Genomic DNA, 22,345 nt, shown 5'->3' with positions numbered 1-22,345 from the left:
GAAAGGTAAATTCTTCCTCCCTTTAACCAAATTAGCTGCAGTAATCTAAGTTTAGACCATCGAGTCAAGAGGACGGTCTGTCGAGGTGTGATTTATGTTCTAACTGGGGATATTAATGAGCCAACTAATGAAGTTTGTCTCACAAATTAAAAACACAAAACACTAAAAACACTGGGGATGTAATGAATGCTCAGGATTTCCTCACAATGAGTTCACAAAGAATATCACACACCTCCCATGAGAAGAGAATTACAACGGGACATTAATTGGAACATAATGAGTGTTTGTCTCTCTGCAGCTCTGCACTGTATTTTCAGAAAATAGTTGAATGGCTGAATGATTCTACTTGTCTGTATAATGATGGTAGCAAATAGGGGTGTTATCTGTGTAATGCTCATTATGGTATTATGGTAATTATGACTCCACTTTACTGCACAGACTGGTTCCTCTGGGTAAAACATGGGAACACCACACACGCCCCTCCGTGTCTTTAATTAAAACATACAAAAGGCCGATCAGTGACGATTCACGCGCCTTTGTGAGCACAGCGCCGCTCAGGGAGTTCCCTTGAAATTAAAAAATTCTGCTGGGTGATTCTGGGACTGAAAATCCAATCACTGACCCGAGCGGTGGAGGGAGGCGGAGCTGCTGTTTAAATCCTATTGCAGCCTTGAGAGGGTGCTGAGGCCGCGGCCTGTCCTTGAGCAAGCCCCTCGCTGGGGGACAGTCTTTGACAACCCCGGAACTGACCCAGAGAAACTAAACCTTTTACGGCCATTCTGCTTCTCTCTCTCTCTCTCTCTCTCTCTCACACACACACACACACACACACACACACACACACACACACACACACCGTAATCCTATTTGATGAGGCAATATCTTAATGATACCTGATGTGGCCCCTTTGGCCCCCCTCAAGGGAAGTCTGTCCTCAGTCATCATAATCAGCCACGCTGCTTCTTTCAGAAGAAGACAATCTATATAAAGCTAATGGTCTCAGTCTTATCAACACAGGGAGCTTGTTCAACAATAACAGTTTTATAATAACTTCTGTTGTTGTTGTTTCAGAGGAATATATTCACAGATTCTTGGAAAAGTGGTGGTTTCCTAGCAAAGCAAAGACTTAAAAGTCTGATTGTAGAGTATCTGTTGCCTAAGGTGTTTGCCTGACGCAAGCTTAATGCGTGAATCTGTATGTTGGTCAGCAGCTCTTGTATCCACAGTCGGACTGGACAGCGTATTTGGTGCGATGTAGTGGCCAGCCTTTGGAGCCCATTAAATCCAGAGGCTGTTTTTCCTGCTGAGTCTCACTAGGCCGTGACAGGGCCGGAGAGGGCTGCAAGGGGAAACAAATAGCCCAACTCATCCCAGCCATAAAGAAGCTTGCACCACAACCCAATAAGGGTCTGACGCTGATGAATGTGACCAGGGACAGAAAGGCGACCCTGGCCAGTCTCCACCAGAAATGAAACCACAGGGATATAAAATAGGTTATTATCGTCACACAGTGACAGGCGGACGGACAGAAGGGCCGAGATGGATGGACAGACGAAGTGACTAAAAAGGAGGTTGAGCAGAAAGAGTGGCAGAGATTAAGGGACTGATTACGACCGAATAGGTAACCGCGGTATCCCTCCAGGATCCGCAGCAGAAGGATGTGCTTCGTACCTCCCGCCTGGTTGTGAGGTTGGAAGAGCTCAAGTGCGTCAAGGCTTCAACAACAAGATGCATATTCTAATAGCTCCACATAGACAGAAGAGCTGCCAACACCGCCACTTGATAAAGATCAAGTGCTGACAAAGAATCGAGCACTGCATTCGCTGCTTAAGCGCTGCTTTTTCTCAAGGTTGAAATGCCCAAATCGCACCATCAACAAAGACACTATTGAGATGCACAATTCAGCTCGTAAAGTAATTTTCGTTTTAAAAAAAAAAAAAAAAAAAAAAAAAAAAAAGAGTCACGTACCTAATTTCTGCCCTCTAAACGAAGACCAATAAACTGGGTTCTTTGTGATACTCGTGGTTTAAAGGTTCTGATATATTAATCAAAATATTACATGAGTGGGCTCAAGGTAGCGGGTTATGTGCACAGAGGAAAGCATTGAGACTATTATCAAGTGAATGTGTAAACTTGTTATGGGTTGAATGCAACCAGCGGCGACACCATTTTCTAGTTAACAACGGAATTAATTTTCAGATGGACCGCCAGGAAATTAATACACGGAGCGACTTTAGCTAGCAAAACCGAGATAACTCCTGGGGACATTTTATTGACTTAATTTATGAGACCAGTTGAATGTGAGTCTATGGAGCAAGAGGCTTTTTGGAGCCACCCTCTAGTGGCACTCAGGGGTATTGCAGCTTAAGGCACCTCCGCATCGGCCTGATTTTTTCAGATCCGGAAGCTACGTCCACTTGTATATACTGTCAATGGTTGACAGATTGGATCAAACAAGTGTCAGTCAGAAGTGACTGATCCACATTAACGACTGTAAACAGAAAAAAAACGGCATAAATTTGTACAAAGAAAGTTTGTACACGAACATCATGGCCGGTTCCATGAGTTGTATCGGAAACGGAAACGGAGGTCATGTTGGATCAGTGCGACACACAACACATCTTAGTTTGTGTACTCACCGACAAAGGCATGGGCGGAGTGACGGGCGAGGGAAGGCTGCGGGCCGGTGACTGGTTGGGCCGGTGAGGCGGGGACTGCTGCGGCTGTCCAGAGCTGGAGGAGCAGGCCGAGCCCGGAGACGGGACGGAGGTCTGCTGCTGGCTGGGTGGGGTCATGTGATGCTGGGATGACAGCTGGTTGTGGGTGTGGGAGTGGGTCTGTTGGTGATGGTGTTGCTGCTGATGTTGCTGCTGCTGCTGCTGCTGCTGCTGCTGTTGTTGCTGCTGCTGTTGCTGCTGCTGCTGCTGCTGCTGCTGCTGCTGGTGGTGGTGGTGCTGCTGCATCTGTTGGAGCTGCTGCAGGTGCTGGAGCTGGGAGTTCAGTGATGAGGTAGCTGTTGATGAAAGGACAGCTGTTTTGACTCTCGATTGTGAACTCTCCGCACAGAGCACAACAAACACAGGTGAGATTTCACTGACACCCTGACCACAAGTGTTTCAGCACACAAACAGGAAGCGGTCATTATTTGTAGAATATTGTAACACCTCAAATAGAAATCCATGCACACGTGAGGTGTGTGATGCATAGGGTGAATAGTCAGAGACAGATGTAAATTGCACGGAGTCACAACAAGGTCCTCCAGGGTTTTTAGCCTGCATGATAGAGTCTGTGAATTTAATTTAGCACGTTGGAGGACAAAGCTATCAAGCCTGACTGATATAATTGCTCTCTGGAGCCAAAAGTCGTCATTGTCACTCAGAGAATGACAGAATCTTTGGTTTAATGGCTTAAAATCTCATAAGAAAGAGACATCCATCTTCACTGGAAGAGTTCAGAAATAAACCCATTAACTAATTGGATCCAATAATGGCACGCCATTAGAATTTCATTTCTACATTTAAATGCTTATAAATTTTTATGCCGTTTTAAAAAAAAAAAATCAGTTAACACTCAGGCTGCGGCTGTACCAGCCATGCAAAAACCTCCAAAGTGTACATATATAAATATACGTAATATATATATATAATATATGGTTTAAATATAAAACAAAACAAATGTAGAAACATGTTGGTGTGAACACTGCGAAGGTGCTCCTCAGCTTCATGGTAATTTTCTATGGCAGTTCACTCAAAAACATCTGAATACAGAATTTGGTGGCTCTTCTATGAGCTCGCTTTGTGTTTGAATGTCAGAAGAAAGCCATAACTCAACGCAGGCAACAAATAATGTCTACTGAAAGTATCAAACGCAATCCCATATGTGGAGAATTGGGCTAAAAAACAACATCTGAGCTGACCTTCACACCTCCTTAAATACAAAGGACAAACTGTGTTTCCATACAGATATGATGGAATTGGGTTTTTTTTTTAAGCTCACTGCACATTCAGAAAGTTCTTGACAGCTTTTTTTTTTTTTTTTTTTCTTTTCGGTAGAACAAATCAGAAAAACCCGAGCTTTAAACAGAACATATTGTTCCTTCACACGACTTCCACAACAAACAATGTTAACCTGACTTTGTGTTGCAGCCTTTGACTCTGTGATGTCACAGTTTAATACAGAAAAAAAAATAAGGAAAAGCAACAGATGACCCTGACAGGATGTTTGAGGATTAAATTATAATACAGGTTTGGAGGGGACAGATATGATATCATTGAGGGTATTTGACTGGACTTCATACCCTGGACTGAAGCATTACACAGAGAAATTTCTGTAATGATATTTTTACTTAATAAATACTGCGTAACTAAATTTATACATTTTGCTTCATAAAAAATATGTTTATTGTTTATGTTTAGAATTAGCAAATTCTTAAAAAAAATTGAACGGGAAATACGAATAGCAGGAAAAAAAACCTACTTTTCACTCTTTAACTAATGAAATTAAACCATTTATTTTCTCTTAGCGTCATTCAACTATAAAATTACAAGAAAGAAATGTCTCTACCTGCAATGAAATTGAAAAATTTTGAAGTAAATTGTAATACATGAGAATAATATTTTTTCAATTCATATTACAAATAAAGTGTTGCACAGATATTTATGTTGAAAAACGTCTCGTTTTGAAAAGGGTTTCTAACTGGGCCTCACATTCACAGTTTACTATTGAAATGATTTAAAACATAAAGGACTGAATAACAAACACTGGTTCAAAAGAGTGCTTGTGAACATCTATTGATAATGCAGCTCAGCAATTGTGAACACGGCGTAGACAAGCTTGTATACACACCGAATCAATGCACTTAAATTATTTAAGTGCGCTTGTCTCATAAAAGATGAATAAAACATCAGGACAGACAAGTCTTTTGATTAGTGTGGTCACTCGGACTCCAGGACGGGCACAGATGAACATTTGATGAAGTTCAGCTCATCCTCCTCTTTCCTCACTCTGCAGAGGCACAGGCGAAGAAAGCCGGCGTCTCTTGGCCAGTAAACAGTACACTTTTACATTTCTTCTACCTCCTGACACATTGACACCTCTCTCACACCCCCACCATGAATAATATATCGTCTGTGCAAACGGCAAGAGTCCAATTCTCACTTGAAATGTTGGGGCAAGTTGTCGAGAGAGCGCCGAGCCCCTGACAGGACCGGCTCTTTTCCTTTGCAACTTCACAACGACAAAATATTGAGGCCTATTTAAAGATGGAATAAAAGGGGAGCAAAGATGGAGAAAACAAAAGGAGGGTAAAATGAGATTTCTGTCAAAAAATTATTGAAACCAGGCGAAGATCAAAGACGATTGAAGAATTTCCTCCAGCGCCAACCATTACGCCGAGGAACAAGAGGCACAACAAAAGAATATGAGGCAAAAGAAAACAAATACAGAGGGAATATGGAAGAAGCCCCATGTGGCCTTATTATAAGGGCTACACTGCAGGTAACTATATTCTTTAACAGCAGTGCTTTATAAATTCTGTCATCTTGTTAAGACTGTCAGGACCACTGACCCTCCCTTCCCCTCTAACTGGGCAACTGGCATTCCGAAGCTCATTCTTTTAACCACAGCTGTCTGATTGCTTTGGTTGAGCACATAATCCAAACGGCTTGTCTCAGCTAATTGTTTGTGCTCCTTCCTCCAGCAGACACAGGGCCGAGGATGAGAGTCGGAGCTTCACTTATGATGGAGAGAGGGCTAAAGGGGTGCTGGCATCCTATAGAGCTCATTATATCTCCCACTGCCTCTTTGTTGTGTTTGGTATTCACAAGTCCTCGTCTGTGGCGATGCAGGCAGCGCTGCCACTTAGTCACCGCGCCCGAGGGGTGGAAGACCAAAGGTCTCACTTTCACAGTTGCCACTACTTGCCTATGTTAATGTTAATAATGAGAAAAGGGCCAGATCACGCTGCTAAACGACCAGAAACAGGCTGAACTGCGGCGTTTTGTTGTGCTGTCTTTAAACATTTAACAAGAATCATTTGGGACTGAAACACCACTGCTGAGGAGTCTACGGCCTCCCACCTCAGTGCTTTGAGAAACTGTCTGCCATCTCTCTTTCAGAGTTTTTTTTGCTTTTTGCTTTAGTGCCACAGTAGAAAATCAACCGTTATCTTTGACTGTCCCGGCCCCGGCTTCTGAAGTACTGGAGGACGAAGCGAGACTGATTGTCAGAGGTCGAAAGGCTAGGTCAAAGACGGCTCATTCGTCAGACAAAATGCTATTTTTGTTTCCCGTGCGGTTGAGGAGTGGGGTGGGATGGTGGGAGGCAGCCTGCTCTCTCATTACCAGTGCTATCTCGGTAGTCCCTGCCAACCCCCACCCCCAACCCCCCCGCCCTATTACAGCACTTTTCTCTCAGGGTTCAAGCTCAGACTACTTGTTTTCCTCCCGATGCACAACACCTGCGTTTACAACTGTTCCCTATGAGTTACCTTACACATCGCTTGTGTGCATGTAGAGATGCAGACGGCGTCAAGGTTTAGAGTAAAGGGGAATTTGAAGGAATATGCAGCATTGAAAATGACATAAATGCTTGTTATGTCTACTATGCATCTGTGTAAATGAGTCTTTTGGTTACATTTCTGTCTGAATGATAGGAGAACAGTATGCAAGTACATTCAACCCATTTCTTGTTAAACTAACTTCCACTGTACATCTAACGAATTCAATGAAATATGAAAACATCTTTTCATGCATTTCGTCTTTCACGAAAGCAACAAATAGGTCCTCATCGTTTATGGTTTTTACAAAAGGCACTGCCAAGGCCAGTTTAAAGTGTGACTGCAGTGTCATAGCAATCACATCTGCACAAAAGGACTGGGACTATGTTTCATTCTGTCAAAGATCATGAGATGATCGTCTCATGTCAAAGCAATTCAAGATCCCTCGTCATCGAAAAAGAAAACGTAGTTTACAAACCTTGAAAGGAATGTGGCGAGTTCGTGGAAATGAATAAACTCACATAGTACCTTTTGTGTTTGATCGGTAACGTATGTGTATGCATGCACACCGCTTTTCTAAAAAGAATGGTAATTGATTCTGAAGTAGTTCTTAGTATTTGCTGCTTGGTATTTCAGTGCATCATATGCATCGCTGCCATTCAGCTCAAATGATACATTATTTAACGAAGAGTGGAAAAAAAATTCTTTGTCTAACTGTTGCTGCAGTTTCTGAATGTCTTCAGTGTCATTCCAGAGTCCTGAAATTAAGAGCTAATCAGAAACTGCGGAGGAGTCTGTCAGGAGTTGATGAAATTGTCTGATGTGACCCACACCGTATTTTTAGGAACTGCTCTCGCCTAAACACAGCCGTCGCTCTCTACTAAAAGAGGTGAGAGGGGACAAACAAGCTCCCCATTACTGCTCCGCCTCACGTTCCACTATGGGAGTCCATAAACCACTGTCTCAATTGCCTTTTCAGTGAGTCACACTGATAATTACTCCGCTGGAGCTAAGGAGATTTAGACTCTATGAGATCTGGTAATTATGAAGGTGGTCAAAGGAAGGTCGTTTTTTACTCTGTGGATTAGATCTGAGCACTCGCACACTGATGAAGGGGATAACATCACTGTTTCTGCACTCATTTCCTCTGTTCACTGTTAACTTTTATCACCGAGGGCTACTTCATGTCACGTTCAATACTTGTCCATGTACAGTACTTACACTAATTATTTTAATGATAGACACCACAGTCTAAAATCAATTAAAATTAAAACAAAACTTATATTTTTGGACCCATTCTTTTCTATTGGCTTTTGACGACTTCTTGTGATGGCACAACCAGTTGTCTTCCCCGGTTGTCAAATACTGTCGTTGTTTCAAAGCCAGCTGGAGTCTCAGACCAAACCAAGGTACCTTTGGTTTGGGCATCAAAACCAAGTGGTTACCATTAAGAAAAGATTATGTTTTGGGTTAGAATAAGTACATTACTTACACCACGTAACATATGTAAGCTAAGTATGTTATGTTAGAGTAATAGGTTACATAGTTTTACATCACTTATAATAAATCCACATTGACTTCTGCAGCTCTCCTGGATCAAAGTCTTGTGTTTAATCCATTCGACCACCTTTGAAGAGGTGGTGGTGGAGGCGGACTTTGTTGTACCCTTTAGCCTGGCTTCCTTCTTCAACAAACCAGGCTCAAGCATATAGGAATTTAACATTTTATAAGCCGTTACTGTGAAAAAAACAAAACAAAATTATGCTGCGGACCACCGTCGCTAAGCACAGACTGTCGGTCATGGTGGAGACACTTTAAAGTACTTTATCTGTTTTTGGGCAGTTACATTTTTTACTGTGCGTCACATTTTGTAAGCTTTTTTTTTTTAATATAGATTTTATATACTTTTTTTTTTTAAATATTTTTTTATTTTATGACTGCAGATGTTAGATTCATTTAGAAGTAAAAGGTAAAATTTTCCCTCTGAAATGTGGAAAAAGAAGTCAAAAGTGACATAAACTGGAATACTCAAAGAAATTACAACTACTGTATCTGAAATTTGTACTTAAGCAAGCTTGAGTAAATGTACTTAGTTACTTTGTGTCACTTGATCAGTCGTTATATTTTCAGATTGGAAGACGAAGCCAAAGTTAAGTAGGACTTTCAAAGAAAAAGAAGCAAAAACGTGTTTTTCTGTTTACAACCTGGAATGTGTATTTGTGTAAAGTTCCTTTTACCAGCGAGTCCATACAATTGGTAATCACGTTAAAAGAAGGGTGAATAGATTCCTGCCTTTGCGATGGCTGGAATAAACATGGGGAAAATGAAATGTAAAAGGAGCCGGAGAACTACTGAATAAAAACATTACTCAGAGCCACAGTAGGCAATATCAGCTTCTGAGTCCTGCTGCAGGAGGAACTCAGCGACTACGAAAATATATATTTATATATAGGCAGTTAAGATTTGAGCGGAGTCGCAGCCACAGGATTTTCAAGAGTAAACCACATCGCTTGTAGGGATCCAGAGATAATGCTTTCACTTTGTGAAGCAAGGCAATATCAAGCAGTGTTGTAGAATTCTCACTCTGGGGGAAGCATTTCAAAGAATCAAATCCTCTCCATGGAGTTGTTACACATACAAGAAAATCCCTGTGTACTCGATAATGTTGCCCTTTTGGTGGTGCTTACGCTTTCTTATTGATTTCCAAAGTGTGGTCCGGGGGCCTCCGGGGACCCCTGACAAAGTTGCAGGGGGTCCCGAGCAAAGTGAGATCTGGTGTATTTTCTCCACGATTTCATCCCTTAAAGAGAACATTTAAGGACAGTTTTACCGACCTGAGAGTCTGCAGGTTCACTTCCCAACTACAGACTGCGTGAGTTCATTTCACTGATTAGCTGAGCCCGCTCTGCTTGAGTTTGTTAATCAGTAAAATTAGAAGGTGTGCTCCTACACGGCACTTTATGTCCTAATTAGGGATTCAAAATACTGTAAGAGACAAAACATTTTGTAATTGGTCTCTAAATATAATTTTCTTTGGTCTACAAAATCTAAATTTAATGACAGTAAGGAAACAACAATTTCATCTCAGATCCAGTCCTACATATACAGTATGTACAGCTGTGAAAACCAGCGAAGGGGTCTCTTGCTTTTGTCCTTCAGAGTCCAGAAGGTGTTGGACTCCCTCCCCTCCCTTCTTAAAAAAAAAAAAAAAAAAAAAGAGAGAGCCTGTCTGCCTGGCAGGACAGACTGGGTTATTACAGCGTGTTCATGGTCCCATCATGTGTCGTCAGACCAAAGCGGAGGCCGCGAGTAAAAGCCTCATGCAAAATTTATGTTCATGCGGCTGTTTCAGTGGGTGGAAAAATCAATATTGCGGGCCTGATGCACGGAGATGACTGAGTGCTCTCTGACTGACAGTAAAAGCTGAGAGATTGAGGGGCTACATTTACTGCTCTGGAAATGGAGTGGAGTAGAGTTGCCCTAATAGTCTAGTTCACCTTAAATTTGAATTTCATTGTGGATTATTTTGGTAACAACTTGGATATCGAGGATTTCAGGAATTACCCCATGAGATAAAAAAAAAAAAAAAAAAAAAAAAAGAGCAAAAGAGGACTAAGCAAGCTTGATTTCAAATCGTCTAAAACACATCTTGCATTGTGGCTTCTGAGCAGCTACAGTATTGTATATTATGGGGTTATTAAGCCTTCCCTTCCTTCCCAATTTACACAGATATAAAATGATTGTAGAATAATCAAAAGACACTGTGGGTATGAGGAGGACATCACAGGGCTTTTGTTCTGCGCTGCTTCGCTTACATATGCTTTTGATGACGTGCCACATACCCACAGTGCATTTGGGGAGGAATGTGAGAAGAGAGTGAAAAGAAAGTGAGAAAAAGAAATTCAGTGGGATGAAATAACCCCAAACAATGGGATTTGCTTTCCATTCTTCTGCCTCCATCTTCTGTCTTTAATTATTCCCTTTGGTTGTCTGAGGGAGCGTGTAAGCACTTTCACACAGCACAACATGCCCAGCAGCACAACACTGTCTGCTTTAGTGATGTGGAGACTTCTGAGTGACACTGAGCCTCTTGTGATTATTAATGCTGTTTAATACAACACAGAGCAGCCACTATGACTGAGGGAAAAAACAGATTTCAAAATGCATGCATTCAAAATGCAATGTGCATGGAATTATGTACAACATGGGCACTGCACTTGAGATACATTTTCCCCCACTGCTACATAAACAAAGTGTACGCCATGAAATGACGGATAATGTTTTGTAGACGCAACAATGAAAATGTGTGTTTGATAACAAGTATTGCGAGCGTGCTCTATTTTGTACACAGCGTTTAATGGAACCTCAGCTGATCCTGGTGGAATCCTTTGTGCCGGTTTAGTAGTTTCTTCCTGAATCGCATATGAGATATTTGAGAGCCCAGAACGATGTATGATGAATGAAGTAGCATGCTACTTATACGCTTATCGTGCTCACTGACTAGCAACAGGTTCAGCAAAGGGCAGCGGCAGTAAATGAAATTCCGCACCAGGACAATATATCATCAAAAGAAATGTATGCACCCGAAACTTACAAGCCTTCCTCAGATGCGGACAAGGTGGCTGACGGGGTTGGGGGAGGGGTGAGGTGGAGGGGATGGGAGAATAATGGGGGGATGTTTTTTTTTTGTTGCTGGATGGGTGAGGAGCATGCAAGGGAAAGCAGCAGATTTTGTTGAATCAGTTCTATTTTCATACTGGCTGATCTGTGTCTTTTAACCATTTCACTGCAGCTGGAAAATGAAAGTACCAGGGCTAATTTCACAGTGAGAGCTCACTGAACAAAACCCCCCACAGTCCGTGGAAAAAGGTGCTAAGTCTACTTTGTCATTGTGAATTACGGCACTGTAATTCAGGAAATGGCCTCGTGTATGAGAGCAAAGACCAAAAAAAATATGTTCGGAAAGAACGGCATAAAAAGCCTTTCTTCCTCTACAGCATCACATGTACTTAGTGAGGCTTTCTTATGACCTGTAAGTAACAGATACCTCTCTCCAAACATGCTGTCCTGTACTGATGCCACAGGATCCATCTGTGATGTGTCTGCAGTTAGTCCAGAAATAGCACCCACGGGACTTCCACACTCCTCATGCCTCCTGCGGGACCTTTTAAGCTGCACTGATACTCATAAAAGCCCCCGCAAATCTGGCCCCCAGGTATCTCCGCCATTAATTAAGGTAATTAGGCCCTGGTCAGCAATTAGTAACCACAGATAGCTTTTAGCAGCGGCTAAGACGTCCCCGCTGGTGAGGGGTTTGGTTCCATGCCATCTGCTGACAAATGTCACCGCGGACTCTTTGGTTTCACACCCGGGGAACCGGAGAGTCGTGTTTAAAAATGACCTCTGTGTGATCCAGGCTGCCTCCCAGACTCCCACAGCTTCTCTCGCTGCTGCAGGACCACTTTGTCTGTTCTCCACACTGCTTTGGTCCTTTTCTCTTTCAAACACGGAAGAGCAAGCTCTATGAAAATCCATACATGTTGTACACGGCCAGAGTGGGAATAGGAAACGTTCACTGCACAGGGTATCGAACAAAATTAAAACATCTGGGCTCGGTGTAACTAGTATTGATTAGAGCGTAATGCTACATTGATTTGCTTGTATTATTAAGTCCACCATAGATCCATATTGATATTATGTTAGTTTACATTATGTTATATGCTGTTATTTTCAAAGTGAGAAGATGTGAAAATTAACATAAAGCGTTTGCAGTATAATATATTTACTCTACTGTAAGTCGATTATTTAGATTAAGACACTTCTTTAGGCATAAAAATGTCCTGCAAGCAACACAATATGAGGAAAATAACTGGCATACATAAATACACAGGAAATCTTTAATAAAAGCAAAGACCTACTGAATAAATATGAGAAACGTTCACAAACAAATGTAGCATTAATACTAATATCCAAACACAGCAGTGTGTTTCATTCTGTGGCACAGGTGGGTAATATAAGGCGCTCTGAGCAGAACAGGCTGATAAATACAGGCTGAATACACATGTTCATCCTTAGCAGACACATCATGCAATAACTCACATTACTGGGGAATAAGGAAATAAAGGATGTAGCTGTGCTACTTTACACAATTCCACATTTGAAGCGATCGGTGATAACACCATTTTCACTCCAGTTCAGTCCCATAAAATTACCATTAACATTACAACTCATGCAGAACACAGATAAATGTAAAATGTCACCCAGTTCTGCCAGGCAGGAATTCAAGTTCCACAAGATTACCATCTCTGTCTGCTCTCTCCCATTGCACCTTGTCTAATATTTCATTTACAACATTTCATAAGTTCATTTTCCCCTCACTGACCATGTAAATCACAAATCAATTTTCATTTAAAATGCTTGACTACAGATTGTTGCTGAAAGCTTCTGAACTGCGCCTCAGCAATATGGCAGACCTTTAAGCAAATCTTTCGGAAACAGTGTGGCCGGAAAAAGTGAGTGGAAAAAAGTGAGATGTAATTTCTTCAAAACAACTCTGGGGCCAAGCGGTCGAAGCATTTATTGGAAGCACTTTACAAGCGTAGAAATATCATGAAAACAATACACTAATATGTATTGTAATTTATATGACATTCAATACTGAAACCTGAGGCTGGTGATTGACAGGTTCACTCAACAGGAACAATAAAACGACTGTGATACTGAAAAGATGAACTCCACTGAGAGGGGCATGATTGTTGGGGCTATTAAATCAATACATGCATTAAAGACTGAATATGTAATTAAAAGTATTAGACTATTTTAAAAGAGGTCCAGATAATTAAGGCTTTGTTCAAAATGATCTAATATTCGTCAAATTGAAACTTCATTTATCTAAATAAACCCGACAGTGTGAATGTTTCACATTTGCAAACTTGATTACAGCAACAGCAGGTATTCTGTTTTAGCTCAGGAGCTGAGGGAATAGCAAACAGCTGGAATATAAAATGTTTCGAATTATTCATATAACTGGAACCTAATTACGAAATGTGTCATGTTGTAATTCAACCTCCTAATTCGGAAAACGATCCTTTCCTCATACGCATTGCTTTATTAGTGGAATCCATCAAAATGAATGCATCACCCTCCCTGCACACCCAGCGCAGACAGACGCTGTGTAATGCAGAGAGACTGACTTGTAGACTGTGTGTTTATTTGCAAAAAGCCTCCTTCAGTGTTTACCAGTGAGGGCAGATGTCAGGGTTTGCTGTGGAGGAGCAGACACAGCCACATCTGATTAACAATATTATTGTCCTCCTCCACACCGCTATAAAGACTCGTCTCCCCCTTCCTCATCCTCCTCCTTCTTCTTTCTTTCTATTTCAGGCGCTGGCAGCCTGCTGTCCTGTGGCATGGCTGAACCAGAGTGACACCGCCACCATCCACGGAAACAAAAACACGAGCGGAGAGCCAGAAGGTTAAGACAAACAGAACTACTGTTTCTTTTACCAGACAGATAACATGGAAATGTCTGGGGATACATACATTAAAAACAAAAAGCAAAAAAAAAAAAAAAAAAAAAAAAAAAAAAAATCCTGCTGTATATTCAAACACACTGTGGATCATTTGTGCTCTTGTTTTTGTGCAATTATGAAAAGTATGTAACTTGAATTCAGAACAAATGATTAGCATGTCTGCAACAAGTGAAACAGCAGGAGGTAAAATGTACTTACATCTCCGCTTCAAAACAGATATCTGATATAAATCAGTCTCATGGGAGCGTGTGTGGTTTTATGAGTATTTGTGTGCGTGTATATGTTCCTGTACAGCCAACCTGAGCCACAGTGTAAATTTGTGTATTTGATTCTAACCCCCTCAATGCTCTTCTGTACATTTTTGATTGGTGACTTTTTATTTTTGTTATTTCTTCTTCTTCTTCTTCTTCCTCCTTCCGTCGTCAAACTGTCACAAAGGCACTAACCCCACACGTTACCGAGCTGCTTATTGAAGACAAACAATAAACCACTGGCAGATATCAATGGCAGAGATGAGAACCCGGGTGCCGTTATCTGCTGGGACTGCCTGGCGAACCTGCCTCTTCCTTGCGCTTCATCTCCAGCAGCACCTCTCACTCTCAATTATTTGGCTGCTGTCACAACAAATCAATCAAATTACCGCTCCAGGACTGTGTGCAGCTGCTCCTATTCCACCGCTAGTTGCATTAGCTTTGAAATGTATGAGGTCTACATTTTATCACTGTTATTTATTTAATGCAGCTCTCTCCCCTCCGAGTCATCTTACAACCACTGCAAAGTTAAATCATTAAAGGGACGACGTGGAATACATACTGCTTGAGAACACTTCAAATTAAACAGCGATAAGGGAGAAGGGATGGGTCTGGCCTCTATTGTGTTAAGACGGCAGATGTTGACGTGAGGAAGTGCGGACTGCTTGCCCACAGTCCTCCTAATGCACTCTTCTACTGGCTCAATGTGGCCACAAACAGCAGCTTATTTCTTCCCTTATCCCAAAATGATTTGACAAATATATATATATATAAATATATATATAAATATATATATAAAGATTCTCACGACGAGCAACTAGTGCGGCTGTAACGAGCCCAGGACGGATGGCTGAAATTCTCCAGCTCCGATAATGCAATGGGTAAAGGGATGCAGAGGCATGGAGGCATTCCCTCAGCAGACAGAGGTTAAGTCGGTGGACCGGCCCGGTGAGCTAACCTCTTAAAGGAGCAGCAGTCAGCTGAGGCAGAAGAGATGCAGTCTGACATGTCTAACTAGTGTGGAAACATTTGGCTCTTCCCCCAGGAGCCCAGCCTTTGGTGGTGTAATGAGCAGAGTGATTTCCCTAATTTGTATCGCGGCAAAACCCGCAACCTGCGAACGACACCGCTGAGCGTTTTCATCAAAACAACACACACGCCTTTGATTGGCACTGAAGCGGGGTCTCATTACTGCAGGTGAGTGGGATGCCGACCTTTATCAGGAAGCTTGAGTGCTGTTTTGTGTTTCCTGCGGACGAGTACAGAGGAACAATGCTCTCACCTCCACCATTAGAACTCGGCTCTCTGATGTGTTGCGCTGCCTGGCTTTCTGCTGAGAGCAAATAAGATGGGATGTGCTTATTAATATGAAAGCGCTCCAGTAAACTAGCTTCTTGCATTACCTTTGAGTGAGTCATAGAGGAGAGGAGTAGACAGATGAGACTTTGTTCTGCTTCCTCCCATTGAGCATTACATGTACAGTGCTTTGATACAACTAGTTTTACAAGTATGGTAATCATGCTTTGCTTGTTATAAAATAATCTGGAATGAACACCTATTAAAAATGCAGCAGAAAGTTAGCATCACAACAAGAAGAAAAAAAACTGCAGATTGTTTCGTCTGCACCGGTCGCTCGTACTTACATTTGAAATTGTGAAAATCATGTGTGATGTTTTTATTCTTATCAGCCGTCATATTTACAGACCTCTAGCATGACCCAACCTACTTTTTGCCTCTGTGAAGTCAGCTAGAATCGTGTGCACTCTGTCACAAAAGATAACTTTCTCCCTTGTTTAGTTTCATTGGGAATTTGTTTTTACTGCATGTTTGCGGGCATAAATCATTCTGACAAATAACCAGTTACACTGGAGCCTGTGTTTACTGAGTCTGCCACAAGATGCTGCTCAGTTTTATTTAAGCAACTGCTCCAACTTCATAGCACAACCCCATTACAGTGATAGTTATTCATCACAGTCTGAGAGCTGCCCTCCTAAAGCTTACAGAAGTCCGGCCGCTTCCCTTCTGTCAACATTCGTTCTCACAGACCCAGCTTTGATTATGCATGATCAAACCGTGTGATCAAAATGCTGCCGTCCCTGTTTGTCTTTTCATTATCCTTCATAGAAGCTTAATATGAAAATGCAAAATACAAGAATAATTTGGACTGAAAAGCCTAATTTTGATCCAACATGATGCATTCTTCCAGTGTACGCAGTGAAAGCTTTGAGACTGGGTCTGCAAACATGCTGACTCTCTGTATTTAATTCCTCCTCCCTAAACCGCCCATTCCCAGAGACAAACATTAGTTGGTCATTAGCTGCCTCATTACATTTAAACACAGCCATTGGCTGGGCTCCTCCCAGAGTCTCATTACTGCGCCTCGCTGTTGTCTTGTGTCTGATCTGACGCTAATTAGCTAGCAGTGTGAGTGTTGTAAAGCACACTTGCTCCCGAGGTTGTGAAATGAGCTGACTGCTCCCCGGCGACAGCGCGGCGCTGTATTATATGTGTGATTAATCAGGCCTGGAGCCCCGGAGGGGAGCGGGAGGGAGGAGGGGCGACACAGGGGCAGAGGCCAGGGCTGCAGTTGTCTGACAGAGGTGCTGTGCCAGCAGGCCTCATTCAGCGGAGCTGTGATGAACTCAGACAGGGGAGAGTGGAGGAGCGCCTCGTGGCCAGAGGGGCCCGGACACAGTCAAGACATTTAGCTTCACTCGTGACTTGTGTCACTTTCTCTCCACGGAGGTCCCTTCAATGCATCCCCTTCAGATAAGAGGACGTGCGAACAGGCAGTCTGTCAGTCCACACGCTTAAAAAAAGATCTGCCACAGAGGCATTTCTCCACAAGTTTTTTTTTTTTTTTTTTTTCTTTTTCCATCTCTTGCGGTTGGAGAATTTTATCAGGACACTTGATTCAGACTGTATGCTGGTGTGTTTGTCGATGGACAATATGGATGACTGAGATGTGTTTGTGTCGGCGTTCTGACACCCTGACAATGTGTTTGCCGATCAGTTCATCAGATCACTGAAGCCTCTGGGTTGTCCCTCACGCTCAGGGAGGAAGAACTGTTGAAGTGTGAGTCAGACGGGCCTGCTGGGCCCATTATCGTCCACCACTGACGGATACATTGAAGGTCTCGCTGGATAGATGCGGGTTTATTAAAAGCTCTGCCCACAGCGATGGCTGCTGTTATTTATGCATGTTTGTGTCCATTAGGCTTCTACCTCCACATTTCCTCACTCAGGGCATCTGTCCATCCATTTCCCCACATGAAGGGAGCCTCCGCTGCACTTTGTGCTGCACCGGCATTATTGTAATCTCCATCCTAAAAACACACTGCTTTACATGTAGCCTGGCATCTTTTTACATTAGTGCGGCTCTCTCATCTATGATTTATGACGGACGGCTTCCCCATCCATCCCTCAATCTAATGGTATAAAAGAGACAATGTTTTAAACATTAAAATGAAAACCATTTACAACTATGATCAAAAAGAGAACACTTGGGCATTAAAGTTTAAAAGGCAAGGATAAGTACAGCCATGTGGATGGACAGATGAGGTGGAAAAGAGATAAAAAAAAAAGTGAAGTACAGTGCACTCTTATGCACAGGAAAGAGGCATAAAGTGCTTTTGCGCTGCACTGCAAAACGTTGACCTGTAATTAATATGGTTGTTCCTCTGGGCACGTTGAGGATGGCTGCTTTTTGGGATACAAACCCCTCGGGGGTTCTTACCTGGTCAGGACCTCGTGAAACATTTTTATAAGGAAAAAACACTGTTCCATGTCATACAATGAATGTACAACAAACTCTTATTGGGTGGAATATTTGCTACATGTATTACGAATAGTTCCTGGTGTCCTGTGCTCTGTGAATCATCGTGTATAACACAGGAACAGATTCGTCAATTTTGAAAACAGCGACGTGGATTATGGATTTTTAGAACATCCGTCAGCTTCCCAGAGTGTCTGAGTTATTTTCTACTTTTTCCTGCGAGATCAAGCGAGATGGTGTTTGATCACAAGAGGGAGTTTTTTTTTTCTGCACTTTCTTGTCTGCATTGCCCTTTTTCTCACCTTGCAGGTTCTGGAGGGGGAGCGTCATGATGCCCCCTGCAGCAGCGGCAGCCACCAGGCTCTGGATGTTGGCCGTGGGCAGGGAGAGCACCAGGCCCTGCTGCCCGCCCAGGTGTCCGCCTGCGTTGAAGGGGATGAGGATGGGCTGGTTCATGCCCGGCGCCGCCCCGGACATCACGCCGCCCACTGCGTTAGCCAGTTGCTGGGCCACCAGGAGAGACTGGAGAGGGAAGACACACACACACACACACACACACACACACACACACACACACACACACACACACACGAGCATAGCATCAATGTTTTTTTTGGTCACAGATGGATAGTTTCTCTTAAAATGAGTATTTTATTTGATTTTGTGGTCCTTTATATTATTATAATTGAGGAAGATTCTTTTCATGTTAACTAATGTTCCTTATTTCAGATTACTTATTTTGGGGTGCAAAGGTATTAATTGTAAACACACATCCCCTTTTTACTGTAAATGAAAGTCTGATGTGTTTATTTTAAAATCTTAATGTATCTACATTCAGATTACATCATTATTTTAGTGACACTTGTGGATTAAAATTGTGGTGATATCTTTTTTGTCTATTTACAACCACTAATGCCAAATACCCTGTTAGTTTATACAATACAAACTTGTGTGTGGTATCGTGGGGAACAGTTAAAAGCAACTTTCCAATATTAGTAAATATATATTTCAATCGCAACATACAGAATATAGACATTGTTTTGAATATATCATAAAATGATCCAATGTGTGTCCAAAGCAATAAACTGTGATCCAGTGATGAGAATTACATGACACCAAACAATTTATATACGTGTACAATAATAACTTAAATAACTAATATCTGTAGATTTTAATTACAACTTGCTTAAATTCATGAATTCCAGATTATCAAGATTAATAACATGAGATTTCTCTGTAGTCAATAAACAGTAATAAGAACTGAATTATCATTTTGCACGACTTGCGCGTGCTGCATAGTTGCTTTACATAATAAAGGCATCACTAACTGATGACGAATATACACACTGTTGTGTATCCTGAGATGCTTAATTGAGACGAGTAAAGCCGTAACGCAGATGTCACCAACTTGACTTCATCACTAATCAATGTGTTTTGATGAATGCAGTTGTTTTGCAGCTGAACGCTGAGCTTTGCAGTGACACAGACTGACAGTCAAAACACACTGCTGCTGGCACTGACAGAAATCAAACCCCATCTTTGTGAAAGAGCTGAGAATTTTTTTTCTCTTTCACAGAAATGCAGAGCGATTTACGTTTCATCCCACTGAACAAATCCCTGGTACCGCAGAATAATGTGCTTGAAATACGCAGCGCTTAAAAAAAAAAAGTAGCAGTACTTTACTCTTTTGATGAGAGATATAACACATCACTCTCGTCTTCTTCATGTACCCATTCATTCATATTAGTTAAAGTGCAGTCATACCCATAGAGGAAAAGATACGTTATCAGAAGTATCGCTGCGAGATATTTTGCACGGCGGAAGATCTCTTCAAATGTATTTTCCGAGGAAGTGGGTTTGGAAGTTACACTTACACATTTTTCATCGAGAGTTTTGAGCCAGAAGTGGGGAAGGTTTGTACCGTGGCTGAAATCACCATGAATACACGGGAAGTGACGGCTTAAATTTCATTCATCCTAATGAAACCTTTTCAAATTATGTCAGCGTTTGAGCACGTCAAACTGATTTTGCAGAGGAGCCGCGAGACAGAAAACACTGAAAATCCAACAAAATTACTGCTTTGAACATGGAATTGAATTGTTTGGAAGGAAACCATAAAAATACATTGCCAGCTCGTGTTGTCGTCCGCAGCAAAGAAGGCTGCTTTAGACGTTGCCAAGTAAGCCTGGCTGCGCTATGTTGACTCCTCCACTGTGACTTAAGTTCACAAGCCTTTAACTCCAATTGTCAGCTATCTGCTTCTGTTTTGCATGGTGTGTCTGCAGCTAGCACAGGATGCAGAACGGGCTGACTGGTGCGAAGAGCCCACCCTACTCTGGAGCCTGGTGCTCTTAGGTGACAGCGGTGTCACTGTGATAACCCTGCACGGTGCAGAACGCCTGCACCCACTCCGACATACATGCGATCACAGTTTAAGAGGTACGAGGTCACGTGGGTTTAAAGCCACAAAGCGAGGAGCGATGTCGGGTCAAAAATATTAATGAATACCTGTTCTTGTTTCTAAGCTGTTAGGATAAAATAAAAATAAAATAAAAACACAGAAAGCTTAGAGATAGGTGAATGCCGCTGGCAGGAGTGCTCCTCTATCTCAACATTTGCTTTGATACACAACAACAGTACATAACAAAGGACAATCTGACGCTTCTGAGAGCATTCAAAATGACATTTGCCATTAACTTTAAAAAATGAATTAATAATTCGGGAGCTCGATGACTCCTCAGAGGAAGCTAACAAAGGCGATGTGTTTGTTAGCTGCAAGTGACATGTTTAATCCCGATTTTTTGACAAAATTTCTATCTCAAATCGACACAGCATATAATCAAAGACACTCTTTGAACATTTCATCTATGAATCAAACAAAATGAGATTGCCAGGCTCGACAGCAAAGACAGCCTCACATGGAAGGGAATAACATTAAAAGACAATTCTACAATTATCAGATGTAGCCATGATTTATTTATCATTACAGGCAGCTTTGGAGAAGCAGGCAGCTGTTAAGCAACGCAGGCAGCAGCTGAGAGAAAATGTTGTGGAGATTATTTTTCTTTTTTAAAAAGCATGCGAGAGCTCCTGGTGTTCGGGCTGTTTGTTGTGCCAGTTTGAGACTAATTATGATCTTCATCTGAGGTGAGTACGGAACAAATCGGAATATGAGATAAGAAAAAATTTAATTAGAACATAATTAGCTCGCCATACAATCCTCAGCATCACTCATCTGGATTTACAAGCAGTTCACCTTCTGCCTTTTTTTTTTTTTTTTTTTCCCACCTTATACTCTGACTCCTCCTCCCTGTAGGTGCTGCTGGAAGGCTGCTGTACAGTGCTTGGCAGACCTGACAGCTGAGTGTTGAAAAGTGGTCTCCTAGGGGCCACACAGACACCACAAGACTGGGTGTGTGTTGGGCTCTGGATGGGGAAGCAGCCCCACTCAGGACTGGATGCGGTACCCAGCGTCTCTGCCCATCAGGGGAGAATAGGCCCTTCTTTCTGCTTGGCAGCTCTGGCACTGAGAAATTGCCCATAATCACCCAGATAGCAGACTTTTGTCATCCTAACTGCGAGTAGGAAACAGAAGGAAGGTAGATTCATGTTGGGTAAACTACCATTGGATAATGGTTGTTCGAACAATATCCGGCTCAGGAGCGAGAATCTATCAAAACATATTGATCCTGGAACAAGAGAATTGGGTATGGCATGCGGAGCGCCTTTGTTTCTGAAAAGTGTTGGCTTCACAGAGACTGTACTGACAGCATTAATATATTAGATGGTGACTGTTGAGAGCCGCCTGCTGAGGCTCAGACTGGAACCGCTGCCTGCTCAAGATGCCTCTCCCTTTTGTGTTGATTTCTTATCTATTACCAAAATAGTAGCTTTGGCCACTGAGGGTATGTGTAATCAGAAAAGTGCTTTTAATTAAGCTCATTTTTTGTAATTTATTTCCCCATACAGCAGATTAAATCTCACTGGGGATTTCTCACTCTGCAAACCTGCCAGACAAAACTGAACGTCTCATGTTTCCTCTTTTGTCTATGCTGATGAGGCTTGACTGTCATTGATTAACACAGAGTGCAGGGAGAATGGCCTTATTAAAGGAGGGAGGAGGAAACCTGATGCTCTGAGTGAGTGAGTGAGTGAGTGAGTGAGTGAGTGTGTGTGTGTGTGTGAGTGTGTGTTGAGCGGTGACATTGAGCAACACTAATGAGATAGCTGTTCATTAAACATCGCCGAGCCACCAGGCCAATAAATCCAATCATATAGGACAACGCCTGAT

The 22,345-nt window shown here is 42.2% G+C and overlaps 1 protein-coding gene across 1 annotated transcript in view; it reads right to left on the bottom strand.

Moving 5' to 3' along the window:
• The window catches only part of pou6f2 (POU class 6 homeobox 2), a 67,261-nt gene that overhangs the window by 28,791 nt on the left and 16,125 nt on the right, over window positions 1-22,345 (bottom strand). Inside the window, exons 3-4 of the mRNA XM_069159626.1 lie at window positions 18,357-18,576; window positions 2,640-3,013 (exon numbers count right to left, since the gene is read on the bottom strand). Coding sequence (XP_069015727.1) covers window positions 2,640-3,013; window positions 18,357-18,576 — 594 coding nt within the window. The remainder of the gene's footprint in view (window positions 1-2,639; window positions 3,014-18,356; window positions 18,577-22,345) is intronic.

Source organism: Embiotoca jacksoni, unplaced genomic scaffold (assembly GCF_022577435.1).
Source record: "Embiotoca jacksoni isolate LCO1_2020_lvr unplaced genomic scaffold, fEmbJac1.0.p SCAF_25, whole genome shotgun sequence".
Classification (NCBI taxonomy): Eukaryota; Metazoa; Chordata; class Actinopteri; family Embiotocidae; genus Embiotoca; species Embiotoca jacksoni.
This window is presented reverse-complemented; position numbering and strand designations above follow the sequence as displayed.